Source organism: Grus americana, chromosome 20 (genome assembly GCF_028858705.1).
Source record: "Grus americana isolate bGruAme1 chromosome 20, bGruAme1.mat, whole genome shotgun sequence".
Classification (NCBI taxonomy): domain Eukaryota; kingdom Metazoa; phylum Chordata; class Aves; order Gruiformes; family Gruidae; genus Grus; species Grus americana.
The window spans coordinates 8117933-8142601 of record NC_072871.1 but is presented as its reverse complement, the minus strand read 5'-3'; the positions used below and the strand labels follow the sequence as shown (position 1 = coordinate 8142601).

The 24669-nt window shown below is 53.6% G+C and overlaps 1 protein-coding gene across 3 annotated transcripts in view; it reads right to left on the bottom strand.

The window, feature by feature from the left end:
* Window positions 1–12212: 12212 nt before the first annotated feature.
* MAPKAP1 (MAPK associated protein 1) overlaps window positions 12213–24669 on the bottom strand; it is a 106578-nt gene continuing 94121 nt past the window's right edge. For all 3 annotated transcript variants that reach the window (XM_054848420.1, XM_054848422.1, XM_054848421.1), the window contains 2 exons: window positions 16047–16144; window positions 12213–13944 (listed from right to left, as the gene is read on the bottom strand). In XM_054848420.1, the coding sequence (XP_054704395.1) occupies window positions 13819–13944; window positions 16047–16144 (224 nt within the window). In that variant the 3' untranslated portion in view covers window positions 12213–13818. The remainder of the gene's footprint in view (window positions 13945–16046; window positions 16145–24669) is intronic.

The following is a 24669-nucleotide window of genomic DNA, read 5'->3' as shown; positions in this document are numbered from 1 at the left end:
CACGCATCCACGAGGCACCGCACCGGCACGTGCTGTTCCCTCCATCCCCACAACAGCTCAGCTGCGTCATGTTTGCAGGACTCAGACGGTGTGCAGAAATGGTGTGTGAGAGGGGCCTCGGGGGACACCCGGCTGTGCCGTGCCCTGCCCATGGGTGCCGGAGTCGCTCTTGCCGGCGGTGCAGCTGCTGGAGCCCACAGGCCGCCCGCACACCAGGGTGCCGTGAGCCCTCCTGCCCGCAGCTCCAGCAGAGGTGGCTGCTGCTCTTCCCAGCGCAGGGCTGATGCGAAGTGGAGCTGCGGGTTAGCTGCAGATTTTCCTTCCCATACATCACCCCGAGAAATGCGGCGCCTGACCCTGCCACTGAGGTGGCCACTGGGGCTGCCGGGGGCTGGGGGCTGCTGGGCACCGGCGGTGCCTTTGGCTGTTTCGGGGGTGCCGGGTGCGATGGGTTGTGCCTCACGAGGGCTCACAGTTCATGCATGAACCTTTGCAGCGGCACTGGTGATCTCTCGTGGAGGGTGAGCGGGGGCCAGGGGCTGCAGGGTGGGCGGCTGAGCCCCGACCTCCCATCGCTGCCATTACATCCCTGCAGGACCACGGGCACCCACTGCCCGCCATGGCATGAGCAGCTGAGGGTCACCCATACGCAGCACCCCGGGGCAGCTGTGGGCCGGGTGCCCATTGCCCCCACCCCGGCATGCAGGGCAGAGTGATGCTCCCGGCTGGGCTCAGCCAGAAACACTCCAGTCCTTCCATTGCTCACCATGTCCCCAGTACCAAACCTTCACTGGTCCTTCCCTGGGCCACCCCCCCAACCACCCGCCCTGCATTAGTAGTTCCTGCACCAGCCTTCCCGTGCAGGGGACCTGGGGGGGTGCCCTGGAGCCCTCCTGCACCCGCTCTGCATCTCGCTCCAGCCACGTCAGTGGGACTCATGTGCTGCTTGGGGGGCCAAGACTGTGGTGACCCCGCCCCCCCGCAATGCCCCATGGTCACCCATCCCTTGCAGGGCTTGGCCACCGTAGGCTCCCCATGGCAGCGAGGTGGGGATGCCATCGGTGCTGGGCATCATCTCAGCCCTCCTGTAGCCCCCACAGCTCTCCTTTGTCAGCATTCCCACCTTCCCACTAGGCCTTGTCATCCCAAAACTTATCAGCACTGATTTCATATTTACTCCCAGATCGTGGATGAAAATGTTGAACATCATCATTCGATGATGATTCCCCATTGACAACCACTTTTTGAGACGTGTCAGTCAGCCAATTCTTAATCCTTTTAATGTGTGCTCTATTGATATTATATAGAGCTAATTTTTTAATCAAAACGTCATGTACTATTAAATCAAATGCCTAACAGAAGCCTAAGTATACCACAGCTTCTCAGTTACTTTTATTAGTTAAACTTTTAAATTGAAAGAATGGAACCAAATTTTTTGACAAGCCGTACTTTCCATAGAACTGTGCTACCTGGCACTAATTGCAGCCCCACTCGTTAGCAACTGGAGCCGTTTCAGCTCCTCTGCCGCTGCCTTGGGACAGACGCTGGTTGAGGGGTGAGCCGCGGCCGGCAGGCGCCGGTGCGGGGCTGGATGTGCCGGGGAACGGCCGGGGTGCCGGGGCGGCCGCGGCGTGGAGCTGCTGCCGGGGGTGGAGGAGCTGAGTTCGGGCCACTTCACAGTTAAAGTCTTGGTGGGGAAATGGGAATTTTCCTCTTGTGCTGGATGCAGGCTCTGACCTGAAAACCACCGCCCCAGCCTCCCCGGATGCAGAGCAGAGCAGGCGTGCAAATGCGATATGACAGCCCAAGACACACCAATATGGTTACCAGCTGTCCGGCCGCCACTGGGCCGTACTGGTTGGGAAGGCGATGCCCCAGTCACAGATGCATTTCGGGGGCAGGAGGGAGGGCTCGGGCAGGGCCAGGCACAGGCACGTACGTGCCGGCGGGCACAGGCTGCCCAGCACCGTGTTGCTGGGACAGGCACCACCGCTCACCAGACTGAGACGAACCCACCGGGGTCCCACCAGCGTCACCCCGGATGGGTGCATGGGTGCGGTCTGCCCAATGCTGGGGCTACCCTGTGCCACACAGCCGGGCTTTGGGGAGCGCTGCCCTGCGCCAGGTGAGCTGAGGCTGCAGCAACCCTGGCACTGTGTCCCCCCCAACCAGGGAGCCCCGCTGGCTGCCGCCCTGGGGGGGGGGGGGGCCTGCACGGGTCCGTCCTGCGTGAGACAGCTTCGCCGGCTCTCTCCCCTCCGGATCAAGCAACTCTTTGTAAATCTAAATTAATAAGGTTGCACGGCTATAGACACAGGAACACGTGCTGTATCTTGTCTCTGTCGATCAATGCATTATATCATCCCATAAAACTGATTAAAAAGCAGAGCAGTTCATCTCACCAGGTTCCACATCTCAACATTATAAATTTCGTATTATGGTTAATGATTGTCAGTGCAGACGGAGTACACGCAAGCTGATCAGTATTGTAGTTTATAATTAATTATTGGAGTGTTGCTGCACAGGACACCAAGGAAGGGGTGGCTGCTGATTAGCAATTTATTATCTCTAAAATGCCAAAGAGCAACACGGAAGCGGAGTTTGTGTGTCTGGCACTGCCTGTGCCCCAGTGCCGCTGCCGGCAGAGGGGTCCTGGCTGGGGCGTGGAGCACCAGTGGGACCTGTCACCACCGCCGGCTCCACGCACGTGTCCCCAGTGTGCCTGCGTGGGCACGGGGAGGGTCTGCCAGGCGCCCACCCACAGCCCTTGGAGCACGGCTGGCAGCTGAGCACCTGAGCGGAGGGCTGGGGCTGTGGCCATCACACAGGTACAAGGCAGCATCTCCCGGCACAGCCAGAGACAATCGGGTGGCACCGGTGCCAGCAGAGCGGCAGGAGACAGCACGTCCCTGCGGCAGGGAGCACGCCGCCTGCTCGTCCTGCCAAACCTTGCCCACGCCACGTGCTGCTGCCGGCGATGGCTGCCTGTCCTGCCTGCTCACCCTGCCTGCGCTGCGAGGGCAGCCGTTGAGCTGGGTGAGCCGGGCGGGATGGCACACGCCATCGCCCCAGCAGTTAGTACAGAGTGGGAATTTGTGTTGAGAGAGCATCAGCAAAGAAAAATAATAATAACCAGCACTTTGCCCAAGCCTTGACAGCGAGACTGGCTGCAGACCCCCCCAGCCAGGTGGGCGATGCCTGTGCCAGCACCTCTCCTGCTCCCCAAAGCCTGGGGGCTCCCGCTCCCCTTATTTTGGCTGCATTCCCCCCGCCCCGGGCACTTCGGGCGCCCCCGTTGTCCGCAGGGAAGCTGCGATGAACAGATGTCTCTGCCCCAGCTCTGGACACAGGGATGTCGGTCCCTCAGGCTAGACGGTGACCTGGATGCCGATGCCAGCTGCTTGGAGAGCCCATGGCTGGATGATGCTCTGCCGCAAGACCCCTGCCTGGCAGCCCTGCCCGCAGCCGCCGAGGGGCCGAGACCCCCCCCGGCCGGGGCATTCGCCCCGGCCGGGGGGGGGTCTCGGCCCCTCGGCGGCTGCGGGCAGGGCTGCGGTGGCTAGTCCTGGCCACCGTGCCTGCTCCTCCCGTGGTTGGCACCGTTTTATGACCTGGAGCAGAGGAAAGGCAGAAAATTCTTCAGGAGAACAAAAAAAAGCCCCATTAAAAAAAAAGAACAAATATTGGCAAGTAATTGGATTAGTGCTTTATCAGGTCTTCTCATTCACAGTCGATCAGTCTGTTCCTCCGTGAGGGGTGCCGTCTTATCGCAGGGATTTAACTTTTATCGACTAATAATGACGCTTTACAAAGAAAGAAGCAGGGCCCTGCACCAAGAGGAAGTGTCCCAGCCACGACGTTGATTTGTTTATTTTCCATTGCAGGGTTTAGTGCGGGGATGAGTTTGATTCTCCCCCCGCCAGCAACAAAGCGAGGAGAGGCACCAAACTGGGATGCAAGTGTCTCCGTTCCCCGAGAAGACGTCTTTTTTTTTCCCAAATGGCATGGCAGGCACACGGGGCTGGGGAAGAGATACGTTTGAGAAGGGACATCATCTGCAAAGACACCTGCAGAGCCTTTTTTTACCTAATTCACTAAAAATCATGGAGTCGGTACTGGGGGGGGGGGGATTATCATTGACCCCCAACTGCTCAGAACTGTCGTGCCACGTCAGGTCCCTGAAGGCGTGGGCACGGCGAGGGAAGAAGTCAGGACGGACCCGTGTGCTCCCCACGCGCCCAGCTGGCTGCACGGGCTGGGCCAGGCATCGTCCCCCTGCCCCTGGCCCCCGGCTGCCACCCCACACTGCCCCCCTCCTGCTCCCCCAGTGAGGGATTCATCCTGCACATGCAGGCTAAGCTCTTGAACTAGTCGCGCATGTGAGAATGCTGAAGCGTGACTCTGTGTTAAAAGGACGTGCAATTCTCAAACGAAGCTCAGAGGGAAACACGCCGGTACGCGGTTTAGCTCCCAGGAACCCAGGGGCTTGTGTTTTACAATATGGACAAATTTTGTCATTTGAGAAAAGAATTAGCATTGCAATGTTTCTTGCACGGTCCTGTGGCAGTCACGCCTGCCCTGTACTGCGGCCCCATCCAGGCTGGGCTGGCACGTGTGCCCACGGGCAGCCGAACATGGCACAGGGCAGAAAATGCCCAAGAGCTGCTGCCAGGGCCAATGCGGGCGGTTTGGGGGCTGCTTTCTCCAGAAGTGAGAAACTTCACCCCAAAGGAGCAAAACCCCGTAACTAGAGCAACCCCCGTACCTTGGCTGGCCCCGGCAGGGGCAGGGGCAGGGACAGGGACAGGGCTGTGGCGGCGGGCGCGCAGCCTGTGCGGCGCCGGAGGGCTGCTGTCGGCGGCCTCAAGATGGCACGCTAAGAGTGGGAACCGCACCGCAGAACAAAGGCGCCTCAGCCCGCGCAACCAGAACACAGCCAGCTGCCCCGGCCTGTGCTCCATCCTGCACCCCATCCTGCACCCCATCCTGATCCCATCCTGCATCCCGTTCTGCATCCCGTCCTGCAGCCCTGCCGTGCGCCCTGTCCTGCACCCCCCCCCATCCTGCACCCCATCCTGCACCCCGTCCCACAGCCCCCTGGACCGGGGTTCCCCCGGAGGCTGCAGGGCTCCCTGTCCCCAGCGCAGTCAGCGTTTCCATCAGGACAGCCCGGCAGCAGGCTGCCTGTGCCCCACTGTGCCCCACGGCGTGTCCCCAGCTCTTGGCCCTGGCTCCCTCCAGGCCCCCGGCATCGCCTGCCCAAGCTGCCCCCCCGGGGCGGGGGTCAGGGTGCCCGGGGTGGGGTCCTCGCACACCTGCATCCGCTTGTCGCAGTCACCCGCTCCTGCAGCTGAGCAGGATCAACATGAGTGTCCAGATGGTATCAGGTCGGAAAGGAGCCACGGGAAGATGGGCACCCCATGGGTGAGGGCCCTGCCCCCCCGCTGCCAGCGGGTCCTGCGGCACCAGGGCATCGCCATGCCACGCACAGCGCTTTCCCGCTGGCACCACCACTCGCGCTGCGGCAATCCTGGCTACAAACCCGGCACATGCACGCAGGGTCTCCAACGCACCAGTGCTCAATTAGATTGCATGTTACAGGTGAGTTGTCATCTCCACGCGCACACCCTTATTCAGCTTCCCTGTGAGAGGCCCCACGGGCGGGAACGAGCTCCCGGCAGGGCAGCAGCCCCTCGGCATCTGGGCCACCAGGTTTTGCCCGTCCCGTCCCAGTTGTCCCGGGATGCAGGTGGCAACGGTGGCCAGGCTGAGCCGTGCTGCTGCCCACGTCACCTTCCCAGGGCACGAGCTGCTCTTTCCCTCTTCACGGTGCCCCTGGCAAAACCACAGCGTTAGTTAGACGGAATGGAGCAGTGAGGGCGGCGGGATGGGGGTCCCAGGGCACCTGCAGCCCCCTGGCCAGCATGGGGCAGTGGGACCCCCCCGTGAACACAGCGGTGCGAGGGTCTCCCCAAGCTGTGCTGTGTGTCACAGGGGCCGTGTCACGCTGGTGTGCATCCGTCACAGCCCGGGAGGTGACGGGGCTGATGTTACGGGTCGTAACACCACGTGTCTGCAGGGACTGGGGCTTTTTAATGTTTCTGTGTATCTGTCCCCGCGGTGCTCCGGGTTTGGGAAGGTGGGATGGCGCAGCGGTGCCGGGTCAATGCCCATGGGAGGTGGCGGCATGGACCTGCTGAGCCCTTCAGTGCCAGGCACCACACCGGGGAGTCTTGGCTCCCCCTCGCTTGAGGGGTGCCACACTTGAACCACAGCCTGTACTCCTTGCCGGGGCGGGGGGCTCCTGCGGCAGCCAGCCGGTACCCCCGCCCCTCTGCCAAGGCGCGTCCTCCTGCCGGGCTCCTCTCCACCACGTGCCTCCCCGCCACCGCACCAGCGAGCCTGCGCCGTCACTGCGGGGGAGCGGGGCTGGGGCCGCGGGAGGTGCCCGTCCTGCTAATTAGAGTGTGCTGAGGAGGAACTCGCTCAGCTCTGTCTGGCTTGACACTAAGACCTAAATTTGCTGTAAAACCAAATGGATACGCACACCCACATCTACAAGGCTTTTAGTTCAGCAACAAGTGAATCCATCAAAGCCCGGCACCTAATTTAATAGCAATAATGAAAGGTGTGCGTCACTATTAATTTAAGCACTCCAACATTAGCCTTGCACTTAGAAACCAGCAAGGCAAAGCTATTTACAAATGAATGTACCAGGGCAATAAATTGAAAGTACTGGTTTGACCTGTGGTGGCTGCTTTCTTCATTTATACATAGATATATTTCTATAGATGCATTTATTCCCATCTCTTTAGCAAGGTCTCCCTAATTAAGTTGAAGTGGCAGTGAAAGTGTGGCAGTAAGTGTGGAAAGAAGCTGCTAAAAACGTATTTAATTCATTATAAATAATCTTTGATACCATAAGGTTGGATAAAGGTTTGCAGTATCAGAGCAGGCCGCCGAGGAAGGCCAAGGAGATCGCCTACACGCAGCCAGAGCGTTTGCATCGTGTGGTTTAACCTCCTCGCACCGAGGGAAGGAAGAGCGTGGCTGGTGCGGGAGCCCCCGCTTGCAAGGGGGGGGAACCTGGGCTGCTGGCGCCAGCACCGGCACCGACATTGGCACCGGCACCAGCGCCGGCTCCAGGAGGCAGGGTGAGGGTCTGTGGGCGCCGGGTGCCGACTCCGTGTTGCTGCGTGCTGCGTGTGCCCCCAGGATGATAATGTATGTTAAGAGGAAGGTGTATGTCACCCACATTAAAGGAGTTTAATGTGCTCGGAGTCACATTATTGTACCCTTGTAGAATACATTATCTGTCATGCTGCCTTTACAGGCTGTCACCTCGCAGAAAGGCTACAGTGTTCCTGGAAACCATTATCAGCCTCTAATGATATTATCAAAATTGGAGCGCGCGGGGTGGTGGGGGCTGGGAGGAGGCACCGCCGCGGCTCCTGCTTTCCTCACCCCGAGACGTGCCTCCCGCACGCCCCACCAGTGGGCTGGGGGCTGCGGCTCTACGGACCCTGCTGCGGAGCAGCAGCCAGGTGTGCGCACGTTGTGATGGTGCAGAGGCCCCGGGCAGCCCTGCGTGGGCCAGGGAGCCATCGTTGGGGCCAGCGTGGGCGCCTGGCAGCCCACCCCTGCCCACACAGGACCTCTGCTCAGCTGCCGGAGGGGTCCAACCCGTGGGCACCGCGTCCCGCTCCAGGCTGCCCGTCCCACAGTGACGTCCTGCGGGAGCAGCCATGGTGGCGGAGGGTGAGAGGTGTCGGCTTGGCCTTGGCCGGGCACACGGCAGCTGGGAAGCGCTGCCAGGAACCCACCGCTGCCGCACGGCCAGGCTGATGGCCTGGCAGTCGGTCGGCGTGGAGCTGGCTGCGGCCGCCCCGGGACTTGCAGATGGGGAATCTGCTGAGCCAGGGCTGGGGGGCCCGGGGGCTGCGTGCCCTGCCGCCGTGCCCCCGTGCTGGGGGTGGGCCCTCTGCCGTGCCGGCACGCGCAAGCAGGCTGCGTGCGGCTCAGCCCGGCACGGGCCGGTAACCCAGCGGGAGCCAGCGAACATGTCAGCCTCTGACTATTGCTCTTCCCTCTCCCTGTCAGGTGAAATTAAAAAAAAAAAAAACGGGAGCCTTCTTTTTTGGAGTGTAATCTTCCGCCTGCGACAAGAAGCCACGTAAACTGATAAATTGCAGATTAAACGAGTGCCACACTCCACTTCAGTCCCTGGCTGTTAATTCCCCTGTTGTGCAATTCCCCGCTCTCAGGGCCTGTCAATTCCAGCTAATCGCAGGAGGCACTAAAACACTCTGCCCTGACAGCCCCAGATCAAGAAACCCCTGACTCCTAGCTCAGGTGGATTGCATGCATCACTTATGCACAAATCAGCAATATGCCAGCGGGGAGGAATTATGTCCGATGACAGCCCAGACATGAGGTACATATTGCAGAGCCGGCAAGCCCCAGCCGCCGTGACAGATTGCAGCGCGGGGCTGCGCGCTGGTGCGGGAGCTGCTCCCGGCTGCACCGTCCCCGAACATACCCGGCACTTGTGCGGTGGAGCCACCGGCATCTCGCCTGTGCTGCTGCAGGATGGGCCGGCACCCCGATCCCGTCCCCATCCCTGACCCCATCCCTGCAGAGCCATCGCCGGGGCTGCCCGAAGGGGCCCATGCTGGCGCCGGGGCAAAGGAGGTCCCCGTGCTCGTGCAGTTGCAGGGCAGGGCGACCGAGGCGGGGCGAGCACAGGGCTGGGAAGGGCACCGTGGGCACCTGGGGGGGGGTCTCACCTGGTGAGGGAGGGTGGCGAGATGGCCTCGCTCTGCCCACCTCATGGCGGGGGAAAGTTCCACTCGGCCCCGCTCAGCCCAGCCCCGGCTCTGTTTTAACATTTAACTTGCCTTAGTCCGTGATCCTGAAAAGCTTAAATTAATGACAGGCTTGCAGTTGCTCATTAATAATTGCTTCATTACTGTATGCGATTGCATTCTCCTGACAATAATGGTGTTTGCTGGTGTATTTCTAATTATCTGGCATTTCAGGTCCCTAATAGAGCCCCAGTGCTCCCCGATGTGAATCCCTCCTCTTCAGCGGGGAGCGCAGCCCAGCCCGCCGGCAGCCCCGACACCTCCCCATGGTACATGTGCTTCTTCGGTAGCAGCTCCCGGGAAGAGATCTGAACTCCGCTGGCGAAGTCCCACGCGGGACTCGGGGGCACCGCACCGGCTGGCTGCTGAGATGCACTGGGAGCTCAGCCACTGCCCCCATCGCACACCCGACGCTTGTGCAAGAGTCAGTCGGAGAGCACTAATGTAGAGCAAGTCAGATGGGAGCTCCCATGCACAGAGCAGGTACCGTGGCCGTGGCAGGAGGTGCTCGGCGTGGCCATGCCATGGCAGCCTCCATGGCCACGGCAGCCCCGGCACCGCCTCTCGGGTGCGTTTCAGCCTGGGTGAGCGGAGCCGAGCAGGAGGTGCCAGAAACCTCCGCGAGTGCCCACAGCCAGGGCTGCGCGTGCGGCGCTGCCTCAGCCAGGGCCATGCTGCTGCCGCCGGCGGCTGCGCTCATGGCAGGAATGTGAGTGCCGTTCGACAGCTCCTCGGAGAAATTCACCAGGCGGCGGCGGGGGAATCGCGGCACTGTCCCCGTGCTCGTGGTGCGGAAATGACCACTTGTGCCCCAGTTTAGCCCCAGCCTCCGGCTCGGAGCCCATTACGGCGTGGTGCGTGCTGCCCCCGCGCTCCCCACCTGGGGAGGGGGCTCATTTGTAGTTAAAAATCTATTGTGACTTGTCAGAAAAATGAATAAATGAGCACATTATTTTTTCATTTTGGAGCTCAGCATCTGTTTGTCTAATCAAGAAAGAGAACTGGGAAAGTCAACCAGGGCTGACGCACACATTTTATTTAACTTTTCCTCTGTCAAAGGAGTTTAAATGTGTAATGAACAGGCCATGGTGATTTGAAATATAATCCCATTACTCTGATGAGATTACCAAGGCTGTGAGAGTTCACAAATCATGCTTAGGGTTTTTAGAGCGAACAACACCCTGTTGAGATTTTTTTTTTTTTTCTTTTTTTGCATTTAAGGAGAGGTGTGTGGGGAGAATAAAACATGACAGTGCTTAACCCTTCATGCAGCGGCAGCGCGGGGCCGTGCCCAGGGCCAGCTCTCCCCGTGCCTCAGCTGCTCGCGGTGGCCCCGGACCCCCCGCCGTGGACGCTGCGGCACCCAGCAGGGTGCGGGGGGCACGGGGCACCCTCCGGCTGGCCCTGCCCGGCCTTTGTGCCCGTTATGCCCGCACATCTCTGTCCTCGTCTCCGTCCTTGTCCCAGCGTCGCACCGGGGAGGCTGCACTGGGATGTGATTTAGGGGGCATTAATTTTAGCAGCAGCAGCACCCAATACCACACGCCGCCACAGCAGCGCATTTCCATGAAATTCATGGGCCCATTACAAACATGTCTCCATAAATAACCCCCCCCATTAATCTCAGGGCTGCACCCAGGGCTGTACGATGGTTTTTGCCTGCTTGTCCCGGTGTGGGTGGGTGCAGCCCGTGCTCCCAGCCGGGTCCCAGCCCTGCCGCGGTTGCCTGCGGGGCAGCTGCAAAAGCTCCTGGGAGGCACCGGGCTCCTGCCTCTGGCTCCAGCTGCTCCTGTGGGAGTTCACGGCAGGACCCGGGAGAGCTCGGGTCAGGCCAGGAGCCCCAGCGCTCTCGCGGTGTGTGCCAGCACGTGCCCGGGTGCCCTGGATGTCCTCTGCTAAAAGGTCGCTCTTTTGTTTCCCAATAGTCTGACAAAACCAAGGAGGCAGCGAGGGCTCGTCTCTGCGGGCAGCACTCGCTGTGGCTGCAGCAGCCTCGGCCATCCCCACCCGACCGACGCTCCTGAACAGGCAAAGCCGCTCAGCAGCTACTTTACTCTTTCACGAACCTCCCAGAGAATTGCTCGGTCACCCTTGGAGCACACGAACGACCGCGGGGTCTCACCACAAAGGTCACCCGTCTCTCCTGGTGGATTTGGGACCCTCCAAGCAGCATTTTGTTGTGCAAAGCCAGGCAAGATGGGCAGCAAGTGCCCGGCCGTGAGCAGCACCGGCTGCTGCAGGCACCTGGGCTGAGCCCAGTCCCCCGGGGCTCCTGGTCCTGCGAGGAGAAACACCTCCGGCGTTTGCACCCACTCTGTGCCTGCGCTCCCCGACTCTCACTGTGTCTGTGCCCCTGATTTTTGCAAGCCTACGCTCCGCTCCATGAGGTGCAATCGACCGTAAAACTTGAGGGGCCCGTGCAAGGCAGGTGCCTCTCCAACAGCAGCAGTAGGAGAAAATTTGAAAAACCTCTGATGCCTCCGACAGCTACCGATGCACGCCAGCGAGAAGTCAGCCTCATTACGTGAGGCGGCAGCCACCCTCTTCTGCCGAAGCCCAGGAACAAGGCATGGAAGGAACAGCTTGCTTTTCTGACCCAGTTGAATGCCCATCTGAATCAATTAAATCTACAACTACCGGGGAAAGACCAGCCCGTGATGGATTTGTGTTCAGCTGCGCACAGATTGCAACCATGAGCTCTGATTTAACTCTTTCAGCAAACACTAAATAGTAGAAACGTCTGTTCTGAGGGCGAAGCTGTTCATCTCTTGAAGAGCTGGACGTTTCCAGAATAAATTCTGGAGGAAGGTTTCCTCCAGTGTGTATTCAACTGGATCTGATCTTGGAAAGTAAACTTGTTTCTTAACTGTGAACGGCTCTTTCGGAGCAAATAAACCCATTCCGGGCTCCACGCCTTGCCTGCTCCCCATCAAGCCCTCGGAGCATCCTCCAGCAGCGGCGTCCCGTGCCTGCCGCCCTGCCCGAGCTCTCCGGGGACGCGCCGAGCTGCGTGTCCCAGCCCCGCGGGATGACTGCACTCCAAATAAAGCAAGCGTAAGGTGATTTGCGAGAGGGTGTAAACACACGTGGTCCGGGCAAGTGACTGTGTGCCCACAAACATTACTGCAGATTAGACAGCAGAGATTTTTTTTTTATTCCGTGAATCTTCAGGCTTTACTGAAAGCAAAATACTGCACATATTGAATACCTACTGATACGAAATAAATGTAAGTGGGTGGCAACAGCATTACGGCCATGGAAACAAGTAGGAGACGTCTGTAGTTTCTGATACCAACGCAGGCAATCTTTTAGTTCAGTTAAAAAGAATTGAAACTAGGTGGCAAAAGAACATTCACATAACAACTTTAATGTTAAATAGTTCACAAACTTGGTTAAAGGAGTCATTTACATTGCATTATTTGAAGGGTCTTTCCCCATTGCATCTGTGCTGCATTTGCACATATAAAATATTAAAAAATTTAATATTGTACTATAAAATACTGTTTCTCTTGTTTTGCAGATATCATGGAAGACTGTACAGCGAAGACTGGCCTCCGCGGTGCGAGCAGGGCTCCCCTCCCGAAGCAGCACCGACAACAGCTCCGGGAGGGCGAAACCTTTAAAAACCCGAGAACTTAAACGCAACAGGTAAGTGACACAAAGACCTCTCTGCCTTAGTGTTTATCCCTAAACTACGTGTTAAGGCTCAGAAAGTTTTCTCTGTACAAAAGCAAGGTAGGACACTGTAAGAGGTCACGCTGCGGCAGCCTGGTCTGCCCGAGGGACCCGCACGCTGCAGCCTGCCCTGCGGCCCCGCGCTGGGAAACGCCTCTCGGGCCCGGGGGCATTTTCTTGATACAAAATCCACAGCAGCAGTGCAGAGCTCCAGCTTCCATGACTCGGAGAGATCTATGAAAGACATCTCTGGTGAACTGAACCAAAAATGCAGCTCTGGTTCCCAGTAATCCCACTCAGGTGTTCCCTGACGTGTGGAGGATGGACAAGGCCAAAAGAGTTACAAATCCCACTACAAAGTAGGGCTTAATTTTTGTTTTTAAAGAATAGTATTAAGAAAAGGTGAAGGCATTTCTCAGTCCTCAGGTGCAAGCTGGCTCAGAGAGGAAGAGCAGCCCCAGCGGCAGGAGCCGTGGATCCAGGAGCGGACGCAGGAGGATGCTCTCCGTTCAGCCGCGGAGACGCTGCCTTGGTTTTCAAAACACCGTGCTGACTACAGCAAGTAACTTCCAATAAAACGTATGCAAAGCTGAAAAGCACAGTTAAATAAAAATATTTTTGAACAAAACAAACCACAACAGACTTGACTGTTGCAATGTTTCCTCGCAAACCGGCTCCCCTGCAATGGCTGCTGTTCCCTGGCTCACGGTTGCCTCCTGCACTTCAGCAACAGAAGTGAAACCATCTGGGACTACAGCCTCCCCCCAAAAGAACTGTGCATCGTATGGACCTTGAAAAAGATTACATCTGTTTATTAATAGTAAAAATGGATACATTTGTCCTACATTTTGTTTTTAGAAATTTGATCATGTCACAAGCAATACCTGTGTGTACGTGGGTGTATTACAGATGTATATAATTTATTTTAACCAGGCTGTGAAATAATATGTAATCACATCTCTTCTTGTGATTGTACATAATACAGTAATTAAATGATGCCAGTCTACGTCATTCTCTTATTTCTAATCAAAGGAACCTGAAGCGTAACAGTCTTCTTTCCGGCTGATATGGCTCTTTATTTTTGTCACAGGGGAGACTTCCCATCACCAACGAGGGATAATCTTCCAAGCGTGAGAGACGGGATAATTCAGATTTCTCCCCCGGCTGCTCCCGCCTGTTGGCAGCAGGAGCACCGCAGTCCTGGCTCCCACCTGTCTCGGGCGGTGGGGAGCGTCTCCTCCTCCGAATTCGGCAGACAGGCTCTCCTCCAGGCTAGGCGTTACTGCTGTCCCGATTTCTTCTCCTTCTGGAAGCTAAAGCTTGTTCTCCTGCTCAGTTTTCTTTGTTTCTGAGCAAAATAATCTGCTCTGGCTGTGCTTGCTCGCGACTCTAGAATATAGTTAACCTGCAAGACATGAAACGGTGTTTCGTTTTGTGAGCGGGACAGCCCGAGGAGGGCAGGGACCCTCACGCCACCCAACTGGACGAGGCTTCCCTGAAACTGGTCCCAGTGGGCCCTCACCAAAACTTGGCAGAGACAACCCGGAGCCGCAGGAGAGCCCCACTCGGCGTGGGGCCGCTTTCGGTTCGTCCTCCCTCGGCCCTCGGCTCGGCACGGGGCGGCCACGGCAGCCGCAGGCTCTCGGCATCCCTCTCCCCGCATCCCACCCTTGTCACCCAAACCTCTGGGTGAACGCAGTGAGCCATGAAGACCCAGAGTGCCGGTCTAATATAGTAATGGGCTTCAATAAAAGACTTTATCAGCTTCAATAAAAATAATTCTTTCATTACGATGTTTGCATACTCAGCTAATCTCATAGTTTCCCTGTGTTTTGGCACATTTTACTTGATGAAAGCATTTTTAAATGATATTTAACAAGCCTGCTATTCCCTAAATTTATTATCTCCAGTGCTTTGTGATAATCACATAGATAATTTTAATGGAAGGTTAATGCAAGAATCAAAAAGATAAAAATGCCCTTTGGTCTGCCATTAGCTGGTTAATATGCTGTGGCTTAAAACTTGCACAATTTTATGCACTGTAGAGTGTTTCACTTTCATTGCATATTACAGCTTAAGGCATAAAAATATAGGGAATTTTCATGGTCAATAAAGCCTCGGTCTTTCTCACTTGATCATGTAAAAAGCCTAATTTGAAAAGTCTGATTTCTCTGCGTCTCCTAATGCTGACGGAATAGAAAACAAACTGGTAACCTACGCTCGAAAACAGATACTGCTCTATTTAAACAAGCTGCAATTTAAGGAAAAAAGTACTGGTCAATAATATTTCTCTCTTGAATGTTCATGTTATTCACAGCAAATCTTTTTTTTTTTTTTTTTAGCCTTCTTTTATGACCAGTCTCAGATGTGTCAAGTGTTCTGGATTACAATAGGTTATTTAAGATAAAGTAGGAACAAAAGAATTGGCCTAACAGTTCATGAAGTAAGTAGAAAACTCCCAAAATACACTCACCTTCTATGTTATTAATAAAAGTTATTTTATCGTGTGTCAGTTATTTAGCAATCCTCTAAACTCTGCACAGAAAACATAACAGATGGCTTGCCAAAATTCTTGCTTTTTAGATTTTGAATTGCTATAAAGTATTAGCTTGCAGAAAATTAAGTTTAACCTTCCAAGAGTGTTACAAAAATTTGTTTCAGAAATTAAGCGAGTATGTGTATGCACTGAGCCATGGGAAAAGCAAACAATTCTGATCAAGTGTCAGGGTGGGAAGAAGAACCCTTTGCTTTGTACGAACACCTGCGTTTGGAAGAGACCTGTGAAAGGCAGGAGAGAAGCGCCGTCCTGGCACTGTTACTGCCCGTGCCGGAGCCGTGAACGCGGCATCAGCCTGCAGCCTTGAACATTACGTCTGTGCGTGGTTTTACTGGAGCCCTCCTGCCATCTCCGAACAACAGTGACTCCGGCTCCGAAAGCCGCCGTGGTGCCGCCCTCCCTGCTCCCGGCTCCTCCAGCTCCGCAGACCGGGGCGGCAGCTCCCTCACCTCCTCGCGCCCTGGCTCGGCGCTTACACGAGCCGGGTGCCCTGCCTGGGGCTCTACAGCTGGGCCCCATGCCGGCAGCCGCACGGCAGGGCCGGCAGCACCGCGGTGCTTTGCCAGATGCCGGTCCCGAGACAGGGCGCACAGCCCTGCACCTCCGCGACGACACGGGGCTTGCAGACCGTCTCAGGTGTCTGGAGGTGGAAACTGTCCGGACACAAAATTTGGCAGTTTCCTGTGAAATTCCACAGAAAACTGGTGTGTCTATTAACTAGAAACACATAGAAAAGGAAACATTAGGCACAAATAGGCAATCTGCTGTAGGGCTGTTTGAAAAATGAATAAAGCAACAGCACCGAGCCACTCGGCTGGTAAGTTCCGTGCACCTCAGTGGTCCTCAGGCACTGCACCCTGCGTGTGTTTCCAGAGCCTCTTGAATACTTTCATGTCTAACGAGCAGTAAAACACCCAGGATTTTGGGTCACGTTAAAATGTAATACTCACCTTCAGTACAATTTCATTGACAGTAGCAGCATCTGATTCAAAGTAAAGGTGTTTGTAGTCATGATTGCTTAGATATGTAAGTTTAAATATTGCATGACCTGTAAAGATAAGAAAAAAAACTGTTCAGAATATTCCTGTAAAGTTTCAGCAGAGCTTGTGTGCCTGACAGAAGAAAAACACAGATGGTGATCTTAGCATACCATCAGCACAACAGAAGGAAGTAATGAAACGCTGACAGGCTTCTCATGTCATTTCAATTTAAGGCAAGTGGTGGCTTACAGGAGCAGCTGAACTCTAGTCAATAAAGTTCCTTTTCCCATCACATCCCCACTGCAGGAAATGCAAAAATCTATCAAACGGCTAGTTAGCTCCCGTTCAGCCCAAGACTGTATTTCAGTTAAACTACCACGTTAGGACTACTTTATGTAACTATTCACCGCATAATCCTCACATGCAGAAGATAAGCGTTACATTCAAAATAAAGGGCCAATTAACCCCAGAATCATCACTCCAACCACCTCTCCCCAAAACACCACCCAAACCTGCCCAGTTGCTTACGGCAAGGGAAAGCGTCAACCACCGCAAAACACAAAAGGACGCAGCAGCGATGCTGTGAAAACAGGTACTCAGACCCGGGACCCTCACTTCCTACAAGCAGGACAATCCGAATTCAAGTCTAACTGTCATTTCTGTCCACGCAGCGCTTGGCTGGCAGGCTTCACTGCCGCTCAGTCCCAAACGGGGCTTTTCAGCGGTTAAATGGAGGCGAGGTGCTGGCAGCCCGGCCGGACTCCGTGCCGCCTTCGGAGAACACACGAACCACCGACCCGCCACAGAACCGCCAGCGGGACGGGAGGGATGGCGGTAATGGAAAGGTCTCTGTGCACAACGTGTAGGAAGGCTAAATATCCTTCACTTGCATGGATGCTCATGGCTTCGAAATTAAAATTAACCACAGTCCACACATACTTTTGCATCATTTTTCTCAGAATTTATTCAGTTCAAAAGTCAAAGTTAGTAATCTGTAAAGTAACAGCCACATTACTGTAAATTCGGGTCTTTCCTGGAGGAAAGCTAATTTGAAATCTTATTTACATTATCTAATTCTCCAGATTTCCAAAAAGTGACTGATATATGCTCAGAACTGTGGCCACAAAATTTGAGACGCGAGTATTTTATTGTGGCATGTTAATTAAACACCATTATGATGCACTAATCTGGAATATAAATTCTATATTGAAAAATTGGCTAATAATAATAAAAAACCCCTTTTAAATCATTTGACAAATGATGCCTTGGTGGTACTAAAAATGCGGGAATTCCTAGCCGCAAGCTGATCAGTATGTTAATGCATGCACGCCCGGCTCTGCTCGGGACTGAATTCAGCATCTTTACGATTCCGAAAGTGCCTGCGCACCGCTCCCGGGGACACGGCACAGCACCGTGCCCCATCGGCTGCCACAGCTTTCCTTGGACATTTAATATCACACACAGCTACAGAAACTGATTACTAAAAGTGAGAGTTAAAATGGCACAAAGCACGGTCTGGAGGATCCCTACGAGGTTCTGGGGTTTGGGTCTTGGAAGCTCACGGGGTGGTTCCTGGCATGGATTGAGGCTCCTTCACCTGGGTGAGATGTTTCGTCCCCCCCGAGGAGCCTGCTCTCCCCACGCTGACCACGCCTTGCCGCTGCTCCGGAGGCTGAGCGCGGCTCAGCGGTGGGAAAGGCCGGGGGGCTCTGAAAGTGCCAGGAGCCAAGCCCCTCGCTTCCGGTGGAACGGCCTCGTGCCTCACGGCTCCCCTCTCCGGGCGGTTCTCTGCCCGCTTGCTGTCAGTCCTTCCCGGGAAGGGGGAGGCAGCCGTGGGGCAGGCACGGCGACGGCAGAGCCACGCACACCACCCCAACCACAGTGCGGCACCCACCCCACCCAGGGCTCCCGCACCCGCCTCCCCCAAAGCAAACATCGACCTGCTCCGCGAGGCTGACAGCGTAGACACAGACCTCTCCATGTGTTCACCACTTACATGGCGGAGCGGGCCGGTGTGCGGCAGCGCAGCCGCCCTGGCAGAGGCAGCACCTACCTCGGCTGCCGGGAGTAGCAACCCGGCGTGCCGCTGGCGTCTCCTCCGGAGCTCTGCTGCCCTGCTGTGCATCACCCCGCGGAGGCAGGGCACACAACCACAGAATGAAGTATTATTATGAAAATTAAGCGAGATCACAGCCTCCGTCATGCCTGACGAAAAAACCCTCCCCAGTACCCCCATTTTTCTTTTAAACCGGTGATTTACTCCTCGTTTCTGGCAAAAGTATTTATACAGCTGGCAGAAGCAGAACGCAGAACTTTATTTCGAGCACTTATTCTAGGGCTGTGAGGAGTCAGCTCTTTTGAAGACAATTAGAGCAACAGATGCCAACAGCAACCCCGATGAGCGCCGTGGCAGGAGGCAGAGCTCGCCCTGCTGCCCCCGGGGAGCCCAGCGCCGCGCCACGCCAGCGCCACACAGCCCCCGGCACAGCCGGCTGCCGCAGCACAGCCAGGGGCAGCACTCGTGCTCCCGGTCCCGCTGGTACGGAGGCTGCTCCGGTCCCTGCCTTTCTGGCGAGGCGCTGGCTGAGCCACAGACCCATGCTCCGGCACAGACTCTCGGGAGTCGCGGGGGACGTGGCGCTGCCGTTGCATCCGACGCGAAGCCCGAACGCGCAGCGCGTGCCGCAGTTGAGCACAACCTGCCGTGCCACGTAACTCAGTCCTACACCCTGACAGGTGATTTAGTGGAAAGGAGCCAAGAAGACTTTTCTTTAGAAAGCCCCATTACAGCATTATGTTTATGTGCTCCGTGTCCACATTACACTATTTACAGCATGAAATATTAGTTCATTGAAATCATAACTGGCACTTTGCTCTGCTACTATTCTAGCCAGATGGAATTTATGAATTGTGAGATTGATTTCCATTTCCAAGAGTGCTTAAATATGTGATGTACCTCTTTACAATAGAGCACCACCCTTGACAATTCAGAGATCAATAGGAACTTCAATGGTTTTATATTTCCATATAAGAATATCTGGTAACAAACACCAGCAGCTCAAGTGGCTTCTACTGCACGCGACGGTAGAATTAAAACAAATGCAGATATTGCACGAACGGCTTCATTACCGTGACTCCTGCAGGAACAACGGTTTGGTATCCTTTAGCGTGCGGGTCTGAAACACAAGTGTTCAATCCCAGCAAACGTCAGCGCTGGCTGTCACCGCCCTGCACCACACAGAAGTGTATTTAATGTCAGCCACCACGGTGGATGGCAAGAGCGAACCGAACGGGGGAAACATCAATATTTCGCAATCAGAATTAATCAGCTGTACAATGGAAGATACGTGTTATTCCCAACTATGTTTACCTGCTCAAACATTGATAGAAGGCAAGTGAAATGACAGAGACTCATCTGGTGCCACAGGCTTTTGTTGCGACGCAGGTACGACCCAGAAGGCGAGCTCGGCAAACCTGAGCGGGTTTCGTGCAGATGCCCCCGGCAGCCCCGCTCCTGCCGTGCCGCCCCAGCCCGTGCCGGGGCCGACCTTGCCGCGACAGCAGCAAAACGACATCCTACCACGGGCGGCCTTTGGCCTCAGCTCTGAATGCTGATAAATCTTTTCTAACCCTGGAACACTAATAGGTTCCTGTGTGGTTATACCTGGAGAAAAGCCTACGGCAGACGCAGGTGGAAGGGCGAGATGCTAATCCACTGGAAATCCACGGAGGAGAGCTCATTCACTCTTTCGGCACCATGTCTTAAATTCAATTGTTTGGCATATCTCCTAATTTTTAACATTGCTATACTGCCAAAAAAAGCGACGGAAGAGGCCAATTACGGCGTAACCAACAACCGCTGCGCAGCCAGCAGCACAGCCAGAGGCAAACCTGCTGCTCACGCTGCTGCGCTCTCCTCCGCGGGTTTGGTGAAACGCGTGCAGCCTCCACCGCGCCGCACGCCAGCCCCTCCGTGCCTCCACGTTCACACGCGGCAGGCGAGAAATGCTGCTGAGCTACCGCTTCCACAATTACTGACTAAAATGTGCTTGTAGAGTATTGGTAAATCCTGCGCTAATTTCTGCAAGTTACAATCCTGGGAAAACACACAAAAACTTTGCAGTCCGCCATACTTCACTTGATGAAGGTAAAAAACCCCACAACTTTTTAATCTAAGTCATAAACTCTTTTATCAGAGTCTAAAAAATACCCTTTTTGCCTGGAAAACATTGGAAGGATGTAAATTCGCACCAGCAAAGGCTTTTTTTAACCGAATCTGCCAGGACTAGAAATAGTTTTTCTTCTTCCTCTCCCATCCCCCAGTTCAGACTGTACCAAACCCCTCTCTCTTGCCAGTGCCACTCTTTAAAACAGTAGGCACTGAATTAAATCACTAATTAGATGGAGGATGAAAAGAATATTCATGAATTGGACAAAACAGAAAACAAATACCGAGAAATGCAAATTTATGTTAATTTTTCAATATACCTTGATGATTGCTTTGTCATTACAGGGCCATAAGGCAGAAGTCAACAATTAAAGAGTTATTAGCGGAATAAATAGCTAGAGAAAGACCTCTCTGAAGAACAAACACTCATGGGCATCATTTGACATCATCACAGATTTTCACCGTTTCAGAAATTGTGACTACAACAGGATCAAACCTTGAAATCTCTTCTCACAGACTCAGAAAGGATTACAAAGAATTAGAAATATACTAGTAAAGAGGCAAGGAATGATGAAAATAAAATAGACGCAAGCAGTGCTTCTGTACAAAGGCAAATTTACTTAAAACACTGCATGAAATGGGGCAACCTCTGCTCACCAACCGCTGTTAGATTTAATCTAAAAGCTGTGGGGAGGGACTCCGTAGTTTGAAATCCACATGCGCTACCTCAAAAGCGATGCCGTGACCCTGGAGCAGGGCCTGAAGGTCCTACAAAACTACAAGTGTTGCATCACCATCAAAACACTCATCCTGACAACCTCTAATAACAAGAAAACTTTGAAGTTTTCTTCTAGGGGGATGGCACGAGTTGCACCGCAGCCACAGCTGGATTATCAGGGACATGGTACCGAGCTCGGTTAGGGACACAGATGGAACAGGAACGTTGTCCTGAGTGTGAAAGTGGGGCTAAGCCCCTTTTATGCAAGTGATATTTATCCAAGAGGTACGTATTTCAGAGGCGACGTCTCCTTCAGAGGTAGTGACGGCCATCAAAGCTACGGATGAAATCCTGACCCCACGGATACCAGCGGAAGCACCGATGAGTTCAGCCTGCACACCGCGTACCTGCGCTGGATCCCCTGCAAACCAAGGCACTACTCCAGTGGGAACAAATGATATGACTGTTAAAAAGAAAAAAGAATAGTCGCGGTCCTGCTGGCTCGCCCCATTCTCTCAGGAAGCAGCGTATTTCACGTTTGCTTTTCCTACAACTCGGGTCTTAACGTTCTATTGTAGGCTTATTAGAAAACATTGCTATTAGTGGATGCCTTGTTTCCAGATGTCCTGAAAGCAGAGTTGCAATTAAAGTGCTGCATACATCCACTTGTGTGTCAAACTGTGGTAACAATTCACACCTCTGGATTTTTTTTTCCCCAAACCCTTCTGTTTCTGCTTCGAATTATTATGAAAGGCAGAATACTAATACAGATTTTTGCAAGAATGGTGAAAATCGAGGTGGAACTTGGGATTGCCCAAAACCTCTTCACCAGCAACCTTGTTTGGGAAAAAAAGATGATAAATAAATCAAAATGCACTAAGCAGTGTTTCCACATGGCAATCGCCTCCTTCATTGCGTCTGCACCTCATCAATCACGCCATTGTCTGCTTGAAAGGCGAGCCTTGTAAATGTCATATCCACTCAAGCCCAAGGAGAAGCGAATCAAAATGCAGCAAGGAGTTTTAATTGGATAGTGTAATTAAACTAAAAAACCCCAGCAGAATAGCTTTGACAGGATAGATGAAGACCCCTTTTAATAGGGCTACAAAACATATTTGTTAAAAGGATGAGGCAATGCACACTCCTGATTGTGCTCCAGAGTACTTTTATGAAAAGGCTGTTCAATAGGGATGGATTTAATAAGTCGCAGTCACGCCGGTGGGGCAGCAGGCAGGAGTCTCTCGCCGTCGCCAAACCGCTGCCCGCTCCTTCGGCCGCGCAGGCAGGTCGACGCGGCTGCCCTCGCTGCCGGACCCCTTCTCTGGTGCAGCGCATCCCGCGAACGACTGCCAAAGCGGCAGGGCTGCTGGCGAGCCCCCCCCCGACGCCCCCGGCCCTTCGCCGGGCTCCGCTGCTCCCCCAGCCTGGGCACCATCCTGCGCCTGCCACGGAGAATGGAAAAGGCAGCAAACCCAAGCGCCATCTGCGCCTCCGCTGCCTCCCCTCCGAGGCATCTCAGGGCTCTGCAAACAGCACGCCCATTTGCACTCATTTCTTCCTGTTACACACTTTGAGATCTCTTTCACTCCAAGCCTGAAGTTTGGGAACATTTTCTCTGCTGAACCCATTTTTTACCTTTTGATCAGAATCTGTGATTAGTCTCCTATCAAGTAAGGAATTTTCTTCTATCACTTCACACACCGCATCATTCACAGTGGGAGCGTGGATCTTAGGAACTACTGCACGATATTTTGTGCACCATTTGCAGAGCACACGGATAATTGTTGCCTCTCTGCTCTGGCTCCACTGCAGGGCTCCGAGCAAACGTGCAACATCTCTATTTAAGCTCCCCAAGCAGCAGGAATCCATGCCTTCCCAATGCTTCCTGTATGTTTGCAGTCCTTTCACAACCCAGTAATGAATTCATTAAATTAGTATTACCCAACGTGCATAATCTGGAGGAACTGGATACTGAATTAAAACATCAAATACCTTTAGCTTTAAATGAAAACTACATAAAAGCATTTCAGGCATCACTTTGGCTATCACTTACAGCCAGTATGAATACTGCTAGAAAAGCTATTTTCGTGCAGATGTGGAATTCAGTGGGAAAGACTGACTCGTGTAGCAACATCAATCAAAACGTCGGCTCCGCTGGCAGCTCTCGACAGTAAGGCAGGTTCAAAGGTCACAGGATAAAGAAAAAGCCAAGCTCTGGTTCAGCTCTAATATCTCCTCACTAGAAGTCTTGCAAAGGTACCTACCCCCCTTCTGTACTAGGCGGCTTTCATTAATCTTCTTGCCATCTTTTTTAACTAGTCATGCAGAACCGCTCGATAGCGAGACATATAATGGGGAGGCCCTGTGCCTATTACCAGGTTAACACTCTGTTAAGCCCCAGTGCAACAATGGAATAAGAATTTAAAGGAAATCTTAAGCTGCAGGGTGCAAAGCAAGCAATTAAATTACAAACCGAAGTTACCAATGTACTCCGTGACCTACAGAACACCTTTGTTTAGACTACCTTAATATTAAGGATATTTTGACCTAGCAACTGAGATGTATCTGCTTTATTAAAACAGAAAAAAACAAGGAAAAGGATCACAGGAATGCTTCTTCAATGTTCAAATTATCAAATAGATCCGATTTCTGCAGCTATCGTAAAAATACACACGACTGGAAGAACCCCATGTATTTCGAAAACCGTAGTCCTGCCCAGCCCATTAGCCTCAGCACCACGGAGAGGCCGGCCCTGAGGTCTGCTCACCCCTGCACGCATCAGCACCGGCTCGGCGCTCCCGCGGTGCGGGTGCCAAGGCAGCCTGGTAGCCCAGCCTCGGAAGGGACGGCCACGGCGCATCCATCACAGCCGCACTTGGTCCACAGGGCACTTTGTAAAAAGGCAGCGGTCAGTGACACTGAAGTTTCTCCCTTGTCCAAGTAATGTAAGAGACATTAACAGAATCAGATTTCCTTTAAATTACACTATTGCAAAGGGATATAATTGTATTAAACGTATTCTGTTGCTTCCTTAAGACTTTATATTATGTACACTTAATTGAGATACAAAGCTCTTTTCAGCTATAAAAATGACAACTACTTTATTAAGGCTTAAATCTTATTTCTCAATGATAGGATGCTTCCTTTCAAGATTCAAAACATTCAGAATCTCTCGTGATAATCAGACCGAACCTGATTTAAACAAGCCGTTTATACACAGTGTTTTCAGGTTCTAATGGCATTTGATCGAGCCAGCAGGGCCATTACCTCTTCCCTCTGTCTAAATTCAGGGAGTCTGATTTAATTTACAAATAAAAATTCAAATGCTGACCCAGTCCTACTACAAGGGCAAACAAAAATCATCAGCCATTCCTGCCTACAATACCCATACTAATGGCAAATTAGATGCCAAAGCTTTCCATTTTCATTTTCTGTTTTCACTGAATGCAGCTCTAAGTTCTGCAAGCTCACAGCACAGGAAAGCTTCAGCCCCATGCAGAACGACTCCGAGTCCCTCCGTAAATATTCACAACACGTCATCTCTGAAGTTGCCGAGTCCTTTAACACTCACACAAATGCCACTAAAGCTTCGCTGCACAAACCTGTCTTTTCAGAGAAAACTAACAGAAAATAAGCACGAGGCTCTCCGCTATATTGACGCACAATTCCTGTTTTTACATTTCTGCAGAAAAGCCCCAGTAAAAACC